Source organism: Protomyctophum parallelum (genome assembly GCF_964188405.1).
Source record: "Protomyctophum parallelum genome assembly, chromosome: 4".
Taxonomy (NCBI): Eukaryota; Metazoa; Chordata; class Actinopteri; order Myctophiformes; family Myctophidae; genus Protomyctophum; species Protomyctophum parallelum.
The window spans coordinates 16,495,813-16,507,938 of record NC_139700.1 but is presented as its reverse complement, the minus strand read 5'-3'; the positions used below and the strand labels follow the sequence as shown (position 1 = coordinate 16,507,938).

Genomic DNA, 12,126 nt, shown 5'->3' with positions numbered 1-12,126 from the left:
TTGGGTAAGAGAGAGATGTGATGTCAGGTGGTGTGGGCTAAGAAGTGGTCAGGGCTATATGAGATGTACAGTAAGTGCAAAGAGAGATGGTGAGGGAGGGAGAAAATTATTTGTACCAATTGACCAGACAGTAGTGTAACAGGTTAAGGTGAGTATAGAGATGGAAATGTTCTAGCAAGAGAAGCCAATGTATTGAGAATATGGGACATAGTATGTGTCAGGAGTTATTTGTGACAGAAGGCTACCAGTGAGAGGGAAGATGTATACGATGGTAGTGAGACCAGCCATGCCGTACGGTTGGAAACGGTGGCACTGATGAAAAGGAGGCACAGCTGGAGGTGGCAGAATTAAGGATGCTATGGTTCTCATTAGGTGTGAAAAGGAAGGACATTATCAGAAATTACTGAATTAGAGGATCAGCCCAGGTTAGAAGGTTTGGGGATAAAGCAAGAGAGGTGACGTTGAGATGGTTTAGACATGTGAAAAGGAGGGATGAGGGTACATTGGGAGAAGGATGCTGAAGATGTAGCTGCCAGGTAAGAGGATGGCCAAAGACGAGGTTTAAGGATGCTGTGAGAGATGACATGAAGGTGGCAGGTCACAGAGGAAGATGCAGAAAATAAAACCAAATGGGGTCCATGTGTGGTCCAGCCCTATGGAATGTAAAATTCAAGCATGTGCTAATGAAAAGTATTTAAGATATATAGTTTTGATGCTCATCCTAGATCCTACTACTATAGGGGATGCAAAGCAATATGTCCGTTTATCCGTCCGACTTCTCCTACCAAATCACTCCGTTAGCACACATCTCTCTATGCACAAAAAATTATGCATGCCACAGAAATCCATCTGCACTACATTGCATCCATGTCATATTTACTGTACAAATATTGCTTTTGTATGACATACTGTTATTGCACAACATTTCACTGTGACACAAATTACATTACAATTTCCACTGTGACACAAATTACATTACAATTTCCACATTAACCGACCCCTCCCCTTTTCCCTGCACGTGCACACACACACACACACGGTACTGTACAGTACACTACAGTATGTTACAGTACAGTATGGTAAAGTACAGTACGGTACAGTAACATGCGGTACGGCATGGTACAGTATGATACCATAAAGTATGGTACAGTACAGTATGATGCCGTACAGTACAGTACGGTACAGTACAGTACAGTACAGTATGGTACCATGCAGTACGGTACAGTACGGTACAGTACAGTACAGTACAGTACAGTACAGTACGGTACAGTATGATACCATACAGTAAGGTACAGTACGGTACAGTATGGTACCATGCAGTACGGTACAGTATGGTACAGTACAGTACAGTACGGTACAGTATGGTACAGTATGATACCATACAGTAAGGTACAGTACGGTACAGTATGGTATGGTACAGTACAGTACAGTACAGTACAGTACAGTACAGTACAGTACAGTACGGTACAGTATGGTACAGTATGATGCCCTACAGTGCCGTACAGTATTATACAGTACAGTAGTATGGTACAGTACATCACAAAGGTATAGCCAAATATATGCTGAAATGCAAAACCAGTCTAATTTTGGTGGCCATCTTGAAATATCACCGCCATATTGGATTTTTGGATGGCTCGGTTTAAAAAGTTAAAGAGTTGACCAAAGGAATGTTCACGGCAAATGTCACGCTTGTATCACCAAGCGAACAACCGTCCCAATGATCTGCTAATTGCACAAATTGTCTGTGTGTGTACGTCTGTAATCCACGTAACTCGAGAACCGTTCGCCCCACCGACTTCAAACACGTTCCACACACCCACAGGGAGTGCAATGCCCGGTCTCGAGTCGGTCGGACCCACGGTTGTCCAGAACCGCCACAAAAGGCCTTTTTCATTTGGCGGCCATCTTGAAAAATGGTGTCCAATGGTGTACTTTTCTGAGAGAGTAGGTTCCGAAGCACTCGTGTGCCAATTTTGGTGCTTGTACCATAAAGTGAACGATCGTTTCATTAATATCCTCCACTAAACAGTGCTCTCGCCAAGACAGTGTTCTTGTGTTATTTTGTTCAAAGACAAACAAACAGAAATTGGACGATATGATGTCATTTGATGGCACAGTGTTAACAAGTAATAGACAGTCAGCAAAGCATTACGCAATGTATCTTGTCATTTTGTACAAGGAATCCAACGAATCAAACCTCACCTTATACCATATACGGTAAATCTTGTCATTCCTGATAAACAAATAGATGGGGCAAAAACATAACCCCATAAAAACAGTGAGAGAAGTTCAGTGTGTGGGCACGTATAGCTGCAGTGGACTTTGATGCCGAGAAGTAAGAGGGCCCTCCTATACCCACTTGCTGCTGTATAATCTGGCTAAAAACATCCTCTAGCTAGCCAATGTTGTAATGGCTATTGCTATTTCTTTCCATAAGGATAAGAAACTGAGGACATACTGTATTATGACTGATTCACTGACTTGAATAATCTCCATCTGTCTGTGTGAGAGAGATCATTGAGGAAGGAGGGTGGTAGGAAGAGGATATCGTTGCTGTTGAGCACAATCCTTGTATATGTCCACATTTGTCCCCGTAAATGTATGTCCTACTTCATCATCGCACAAGAGTGTCACGCAGAAGTATCAAAAATAGCTCATCTACAAGCTCACCACGGCCTTTTGCAGATCTGCTATTTAAAAAATAAAGTATTGTCTGTTGGTTTTAAATATTGAACCAATGAAACATTATTATCAAGAGCTTGTGACTAAATGACTTGAAAGGATCCACTTGAACACAGGCTCTTTTATCCCCATTTGCCGAACAGTAACGATTTTAGACATACAAAGTTTCAGTGAAGATCTACTATATGTATGGTGGAGAGAGGGAGCTGGACAGATCTACTATATGTATGGTGGAGAGAGGGAGCTGGACAGATCTACTATATGTATGGTGGAGAGAGGGAGCTGGACAGGGAGCCACCCGGCCAGGTCTTGAGACTAGAGAGAGAGAGAGAGAGAGAGAGAGAGAGAGAGAATGACAATGAATCTATAGCCTGTAATGTTTTATGTGAAGTACATTGTTTCAATCCTGTGCGAGATTGTTGGGACCCTGCCGACACTCGGCCAATATGGGATGATGATGATTTTAGCAGACAGCGCCGAAGCAGCACAGGCGCTGTGTGTGTTTTAATAATGTCGATGTTTAAGATGTCTTCGTTTTGAGAGACACTTTCACAAGTGTAGCAAGTGCAGAAATCTAAGAAATTGAATAAATGGGAGTAAAAACCACAGCCGAGGCAAGCGAAGCACGGGATGCCAAATACACTTAAAGTCATTGTGAGTCATTTTTGGACTCAGCACTGTCCCGGACATCCACGCTTGTGTCCTCTTTCCTGTTGTTTATTTCCACAGTAGATATATTTGTTTTATGCTGTGGCTCTGTAGGAGGCTAGGTGTCAATAGAAGGGTCTGTCTGTCTGTCTGTCTGTCTGTCTGTCTGTCTGTCTGTCTGTCTGTCTGTCTGTTACTTCTGAGAACCACAAGTTTTTACCATAGCATCTCCCTCGTTTTCTTTTTTAGTGTTTTGTATTGTGTTGTACTGTTGTGGTGTATAGGTGTAGTTTATTGTGTTCATAATAATCAACTCTGATTACAAATTTGCATCTTGTAACCAAATGTTTTTTTATTTAATTTTTTTCCTCTGCCCGTCTGTCTCTCTCTCTCTCTCTCTCTCTCTCTCTCTCTCTCTCTCTCTCTCTCTCTCTCTCTCTCTCTCTCTCTCTCTCTCTCTCACACACACTCATGGGGTCACTGCAGAGCAAGAAGGTAAGTCGTATTCCCTTGTGTTCTCCTACTGTAGCTCTGTCTGCACTCTATACCTTTACCCAGCACCTCATATCTGTCCATAGGTCTGTGTGTCTCTATACCTTTACCCAGCACCTCATATCTGTCCATAGGTCTGTGTGTCTCTATACCTTTACCCAGCACCTCATATCTGTCCATCGGTCTGTGTGTGATTTGTGAGTGTGGCATGTGGGTGCATAGTGCATACATGAGCGCACAATCACAAAATCATATTGTATGCTACTGTGTGTGTCTAACTACCGTGTGCCTAAGGCCCTGTGTCCACTGGGCTTTTTTTTCACGGTTGAAAACGCCAAAGCACTCACCACCTAAAAGCGCTTCAAGTTGCTTTTGGCAAGTTAGGGAAGCGCCTTGCGTGCACGTGTGAGTGCAAGGTAAACGCCAAGCTGCCCTCCTGTTAGAAACAATTTCAAACAGGCGTTGCGCTCATGAAAAAAAAAAAAAAAACATGGACATGGGGCCTTAGGGGTGCAGCGGCTAGTTGAACTAATTCATTTATTAAGTAAATAATAATCTATATATCTTTTTTATTTTTTTTGGAGAGAGATGGGGGCTCTATTTTTGTCCATGCTAAAACCCTTAATTGATCCATATATAAAAAAGAATGATTTATAAACAAATAAAAGTGTAAATTAATTGGAAAAAGCAACCAGTATAATAATTGCTACAGAAATCATTGATATTTTGTCTATGGACACTGACATTCCCCTAAATTCCTCATGGCCAGTCAAGGCCGTGAGTAGTGTGACCATTCAGCACCAACCATATTATTACATTCTGTCGCTGTCGGGTGGAAACATGGCATGTCAGTAAAAGTAAAGTAAAGTAGTCTCATAGGCAGCAGGAGCCGAATTCCTGTTACTGTAGCATGATGAGGCAGTTTGATGTACATGTACACCCCTGGACAGAGTGTCGCTATAGTATGTCGCAGGGACTTAACCCCCAATCCAAACCTTGATGCCGAGTGACAAGTGAAACCATGGTCTTTCCTCCCGCGCCACCATTAGGCCAAAATGTCTACCACTAATCCAGTGGTTACGAAACATTTTAGCTCAGGACCCAAAAGAGAGATTTATAGACGTCTGCCTGGGACCCAAAACTAGTGAAAAGAGCAGATTGTCAAGCGCACAACGCGTCGCACCACATTACTCTACACACATCACTACTTCATACATATTTGTTTTCTAATGTATGGAATTTCTTAGATTTTTCTTTCTATTCTATTTCTTCATGAAATTACTGCAAAAAATCATCAATTGTTGTTTTTAATCTATAAACTAAAAATAAAGGGAGCCATAAAAATAAGTCCTTGACCCACAAATGGTTCCTGACCCAGTGTTGACTGACCCAGTGTTGAATCTAACCACCAGACAGTGGCCTTGTGGTTAGATTGTCCGCCCTGAAACTGGGAGGTCGGTGTGCAGATCCCCGGCCGGACACCAAAGACACCAAAGACTGTAAAGACTGTAAAAATGGGACGCAATGCCTACCTAGCTGTTTGGCACTCAGCATCAATGGGTCGGATTGGGGGGGCCAAATCAACTAATCAAATGATTCCCGAGTGTGGCACGGCTGCAGCTACCGCTCCAAGAGATGGGTCAACTGCGGTGACGTGTGTGACAAATCGTACGACTTTGACTCAATCAGTGGTGCTTGAAAGATCCCTGCTCATTTTGGCAACTTTGGCACTTTCCCAATTGTTTCACCTTGATTGCAGATCTAAACCCTAACATTTAACTTAATTTAACCTATAATGCCTAACCCTCGTTTCACCTAACCCTATCCGTCTGGGTGAAACACATGGGAAAGAGTGAGTTCCATTGAGGATAATCACACATGCAGCTCATTTTGCACTTACGCTTTAAGCGCAAAATGATGAGGTATAGTTAATATGACGAATATTCAAAATTGCGGCTGCGTGATTATGGTCAATAATGTATTCTTTGTTCTCGTGAACGATGACACGACACTCTGTATTTCTTTGTTTTCTTCAGCCGCGGAAAGCATGCAGCTGGACAAATTCGATGAATTTGGTCACCTCTTTATTGCACCACGGTAGGTGTACGGATATAATTAAACTTTGCTGTTTCATAACTTTGTTCAACTATTGATTCAACCCTCCGCATGGGGGTGTAACAAACAGGATAGTAATTGTGATTTAAACACACACCGTTATATTACTCAAACACACACTTCCTCCAAGTTGTAATAAGGCTCTCAAACATTCACTTATTTTCCGGCCATTTTATTACTAATAACTCATAACACACTCACACACGTACAAACACACTTCTACTAAACTTGTGTACAGTAAAAGCCCTATTTGCTTTGTCTGGCCCGTGTTTAGATATAGTTCAAATAGCTTCCACAACTAAATGCTCTTAATCATTAGCACAAGATTCAGAGGTCGCGACTTCAGTCGCGTTAGTAGCATTAGGTAATAAACTGAAACACAAAAGAAACACAAACACATACTATTAATTCACAGATCTAACGACTGCACAAGCGTATCACTATGACAGAGTATTTACCGTACTTATTAACACATTATAAAGACTCACGCAAACGCCATGATCCTGCTTTTGTCACATTGCTTAGGAATGAATGAAACGGGTCACGCGTATTCTGCATTGTCCCTGTGAGAGCACGCCTCTTCGACATCTGACACTTCCTCCCTCACGCAATTGTCATCACTTATTAACTTGTGTCCCACTAGTATGCGTCTTAACATTCCTTTTAGCAGTAGTTAGTACAACACATTTTACCCCCCAATTTACTGTATTAATATCTACATCCCTGAGATACTGTAATTGGTTGATAAGAGGATTTCTGTTCTTATATAACACAGAGTATATCTATAGGCAGTGAACTTTCTTAGTAACACTAACATCTATACATATACAACACAACATGTAGTTACATATATAAGCTGGGTCGGCACTTAATATTATAATGAGCCCACCACCCGGAATAAACGCGACACCTCCCACTTTTAGCTACGGTTTGAAATTAAACCCAGTAAGCTAAATAGATACCCCACACTCATTTGTATACAAAAACATTCAAATAAACAATGGAAAAAAAGTATATCAATCATGCTTCTATCGATGAACGCCTCCGGATGGCACTCACCAGGTGAATTCATGAATCAATAAACCTATTCTACTTTCATACTGAATAAATTTTGATCTCAACTGACTATAGGAGGTCGACACCACCGCTTCGCTCCTTACTGGATGGCAAGTATGCCCCACCACCCAGTCTTGCCTCAAGTAAATACCCATTAAGCTAATCTTACCCGCGCAGCATGCATATATGGTAGAGTTCGTTTGGGTATTTCTCAAGAGGACTTCTAGTCTAATTTACTGGTCTTCAACCGGGATTAGGACCACCAGCCTTCGCACATCACGATGGAGGATGACAGATGGCCACGCCACCTCGTCCTTTTCCACCTGCGACCAACTGATGGGCAGACTTGGACATGTCCGCACCTTTACGTCCCTGACAACACCCTGGTTATCTGGATAGACCTCCACGACACGACCCATCCGGAATCGACCTCGTAGAGCGTTCTGGTCCGCGACCCACACCAGGTCGCCGACGGCCACATTCCGTGCTGGAACGTGCCATTTCTCTCGGATAAAGAGATGTGGACCCGCCAGCTGGCTCCACCGCTTCCAGAACTTGTCCACCTCGCGCTGAACTGCCCGAAGACGACTGTATGGGTAGCTAGGGAAGTCAAAACCCAGGTAGTCTCCCCTGGGCCCTGCCCGCCCCAACAGCAGTGAGTTGGGAGTGATGATGTCCACCGAATCCTCGCCGACCTGAGCTCTGGCTCCGATGGGTCTTTCGTTGGACAGGTTAGCAGCAAGGTAAAGTAGAGTCTGGAACTCCAACACCGACAGATCATCGGTGTCGCCGACGCTGCTCAACGCCCTTTTTAGAACATGGACGGCAGCTTCGGCCGCCCCGTTCCGATGCGGAGAGTCCGCTGGGCTAAACTCCCATGCCCAGTCGGTCCCTGCAACTGCTGCTCTCTGCTGGATCTGCTTCTTGTCAATGTCCCCTAGGAACTTGTATAGATCCTCCAATGCTGGCCTTGCGCCAACAAAGTTCGTACCCTGATCAGACCACAACTTTTTGGGGTGGCCTCTCAGAGCAGTGAATCGCTGGTAGGTCTGCAGAAAGCCTTCTGTAGACAAGTCCTCAACTAAGTCCGCATGGACAGCTCGTGAGGCCATACAACTGAAGACCACGCCCCAGACTTTTCTCTTTACGCGTCGCCTCACAATGCCTCTGACAGTGTAAGGACCGAACAAATCCAGCGTTGTGTACTCGAACGGAGCTGCTGGACTTGTGCGCACTGTAGGAAGATCAGCCATCACTTGACTGGATAGCTTAGCTTCCCTTTTACGACAAAACAGGCAAGAGTCGATCACTTTCCGTGCGACCCTCGGCCCCTGAATCACCCAAGCCTTTTTCCTGACTCGCAGGAGTGTTCCAGCCACGCCTTCGTGGTTTGCACGGTGAGCCTCCTCGCACAGTAGTGTGCTGACTCGTGCTCCGTAAGGAATGATGGGCACGCCTTGACTTTCTTGGTCAACGGTTTGAACTCGGCCTCGGCATAGCAAGAGACCTGTCTTGTCGTTTTTACTAACTACAAGACGGTTCAGTGTCGTTGTCGGGAAAGAAATCCCCTCTTGGGCAGCAAGGCACAGCTCCATAAATGCTGTGTCGCGCTCTCCGACAGAGAGCACTGCCCCCCACTGTACACGACTGCCGGACTTGAATAAGCCCCTGTGGCCGCGCAACACCCTGCGGACGTAGCCTACTGCCCCGCAGAGTTTTGACAGTGTGCTGCATCTAGTCAAGTCCATCTGGTTCACAAGACCCGACCCCCACAGCTGCTCAGTTTCGTCATTAGATGCTGCCCCAGAACCCCCATCACTGACCGGTGAAGGACTCCTGCTTGCTGCTGGAGACCCCCCGTTGTCCGGTGAAGATCTGTCACTGACTGGTGAGGACCTGCCACTGCCTGGCAGCGTCGCAGACCCCTGGTTCCTAGTCTGGGATCTAGTAACAGCAGCAGAGAATGCCTTTCTCTGCAATGTACTCACGATTTCTCGCGATGAAGCAGCCACCTCAGCAGCAGACTTCATGGGCCATTCCTCCACTGGTTTGGTCAGGAACTCTGGTCCCTTTTGCCACAGGGAGTCACTGTCTAATTGCTCAGGAGAACCCCCCCTTGTGACTAGATCAGCTACATTTTCCACCCCGGGAATCCACCACCAGTCAGTCACAGGCCCCGCCTTCTGGATTTCCCCAACCCTGTTTGCGAAGAACGTTTGGAACCCGTAACTGTCTCTTTGAATGGCACCCAGCACTGTCTGACTGTCAACAAAGTGATACCACCTCGCGATTGTCAGCCTGCTATGCTTCAACACGTACTCTTTAAGCCGTGCGGCAAAGACAGCACCGCAGATTTCAGCTTTCACTGCATCGCCTTTTTGATCTAGGGGAGCCAACTTGGCTTTTGACTCCACCAGACGGGTCTCTACCCCGCTAGCAGTTTCCCAGCGCAGGTAGAGCACCGCTCCGTAGGACTCTGAGCTCCCATCGGAAAAGGTGATGCCCCAGGGTTCCCCCACCCATCCGGGCGGAGTGATGCACCTAGGGAACGTGATAGAACTCAGCTTTGCATATTCCACAAAAAGCTCAACCGCTCTCATGCGGAGATCGCTAGACAGCGGTTGATCCCAAGTGTCTTTGGTCAATGACCCTGCCTCCTGGAACGCTCTTCTGACTAGAATAACGCCCTTCTGTTTCAGAGGCGTCACAAGGCCAATGGGATCATACAGCCCTGCTACTTGACTCAGCAACATCCGCCGAGTCAAAGGATTTGGCGTTTTCTCCGCCACCTCCTCCAGAGCAAGGTTTTCCTCGCTCCGTACTTTTTTCTTTCTTGCGGAAAAGTTTATGGCAATCATGATGAAGAGGCTGTCCTCCTTCACATGGTAACCAACTCCCAGAGCCTTGTTGTCTTCCTCTCTCATTTGATTTGGCAACAATATAGTCTCTGGTCTCATTTCTCCATCTCCTTCCCTCCCACTTTGGCCTGACCGTACCCAGGGCTTTAGGTGAAACCCCCCGGTGGCCAGAATGGTTTTAACCCCCGCCAGTAGCTCCTCTAGCCTCTGGGGGCAATTGTGAGATAGAAAAATGTCATCCACGTACGCGTTTTCCACGATTACTTCCCTCTCGTCCACCATGTCAGTGAACTGAGGTAGATACGCTGTTTCGCGCATCGCTATTTGAGCTATGCTACCAGCTGGGCGGTCACCCATGTTGACCCGTACCACAGCGTAATCTTCAATCTCGCTGTCAACCGAGTCCCTCCATAGGAACCGGTGCAAATGTACCTCCCGCTCTTCAAGCCAGACCGAGTGGTACATTTTGCTTACGTCGCCGATAGCAGCATACTTCCCTTCTCTGAAACGAAGTAACACTGCTCGGATGGGGTTCAAGACGTCAGGACCCTTCAACAGGATGCTGTTCAAACTCACACCTCGAAATTCTTGACTACTGTCCCAGACTATTCTAACTGGCGTGGAAACAGAATGTGGGTTTGGTGCCATGAGATGGTTAATCCACCAGACAGCGCCGTTCCACATGTCCATGACAATTTTAGACAGTTTGACAGCAGCTCCTCTCTTGAGCATTTCGTGCACCTGGCTAGCATAAGCCTTTTTCCACACGGGATCTCTACTGAGACGTTTCTCAGATTTTAAGAACGTGGCCACAACCGCCGTTCTATTGTTCGGTAAAGTATCTGGATTCTCTTTCCAGGGGTAACTCGCGTCCCAGTGAGACTCGTCACTGTGCGCGTCACTTGTCTTAAAAGTTAAACCCCTTTTGACAATCTCCATTTCTCTCTCGTCAGCGAGAGACATCTCCTTTCCACCAGGAGCGCATTTTCCACACCGACAACCTCCACATAGAGGGTTGCACGCGGCGCCGATACTGTCCCAACGCCACCACGACAGAGCGGTGGCGGAATCAGTATGGCAAGTAGCCGCCGCCTTAATCTCAACGGCAGCCCCTCTCATTGAAAGAGCTAAATGGGTTGACGCCCCTCTTGTGATCATTTCACTAGCGTCAAACAGAGTAGGATGCACTCCGCTAACCGTTTTACCCAGAGCACCCTCCCATAGGACCAGATCCCCGACCCTTCTCAGCCTTTGCGGGGCTAGACGCCCCTCTCTAGCGCTAATAAGTATTTCCACTTTAGCTGGACGTCGCAACTCTTTTGGTTCGGTACCCGGAAAAAGTTCTGCAATGCGTGAAGGACTCACTTCAGCCTTGACGTCTGTAATTTCATCCAGACCGTAACAAGTCATGTCATGGCTTCGAGAAGAGCCCTTCTCCATTATTTTCAAACAAACTGAATAACGTTTAGTTTGATATGATCTGGTCATGCCACCCACACCCTTCACAAACAGAGAAACAGGCACCCCTTTTAGTCCAAGTCTCTTCGCTGCTTTGTGGGTAATATAGTTAGTGTCAGAAGCGAGATCAATCAAAGCGCCCGCCCAGTCTCCACGTCTTGTGGTCACTTCCAGTGTCATCATGAGAACCGGCAATTCTGCTTGTCCGTCGCCATCAGCGCAGACAGTCGTGGCTATATTATTAGTGAAAGCTTTGCGCATTATTACTAGTTGTTCTGGTGATAGTGCTGCTTTTGCAAACACTTCTTCCACTTCACGTGTGGGGCCCCGCAAGTCCCTCCCCACGTTACTAGCTTCCCTCGCGCCGTCATTTATAGCACCACTGTCCTTGTTACGTCTTTTTAGGCACAACTGAAAATTGTGAGGCGCTTCGTTTTTGCACTCCACAATTTTGCATAGGAAACTGTTGTTCCGCACTCTGCACTGCCCGTCATGCTGGCCTAAACACCGCCCGCATGCCTTGTGCTTCTTAACGAGAGCCCTCTTGCCCTCTACATTAGCTCGTCCGAATACTTTACAACGGTACAGTTGGCCCGTATGATCATTTTCCCCACAGATTACGCAAGACCCGCGCGCCCCCGGGCTCTCACCACTAGTGGTACTGGTAGCCTTTGTGGACGCGCGTTTCTCGCGCGCACCGCTGCCCGGCCTGTCTGAGTACCGCTCATTTTTATGGCTCCGTGGTGAATCATTACGTTTGGTCTCTGAGCTTGTTGCATTTAATATCTCCTGTTCAACGAGCACAGCTGTATGCTCG

The 12,126-nt window shown here is 46.3% G+C and overlaps 1 protein-coding gene across 1 annotated transcript in view; it reads left to right on the top strand.

Moving 5' to 3' along the window:
• The window catches only part of LOC310857083 (voltage-dependent calcium channel subunit alpha-2/delta-1), a gene marked incomplete at both ends in the record, with an annotated part of 183,238 nt that overhangs the window by 143,949 nt on the left and 27,163 nt on the right, over positions 1-12,126 (top strand). The window contains one exon of the mRNA XM_083762696.1: positions 5,859-5,919. Coding sequence (XP_083618822.1) covers positions 5,859-5,919 — 61 coding nt within the window. The remainder of the gene's footprint in view (positions 1-5,858; positions 5,920-12,126) is intronic.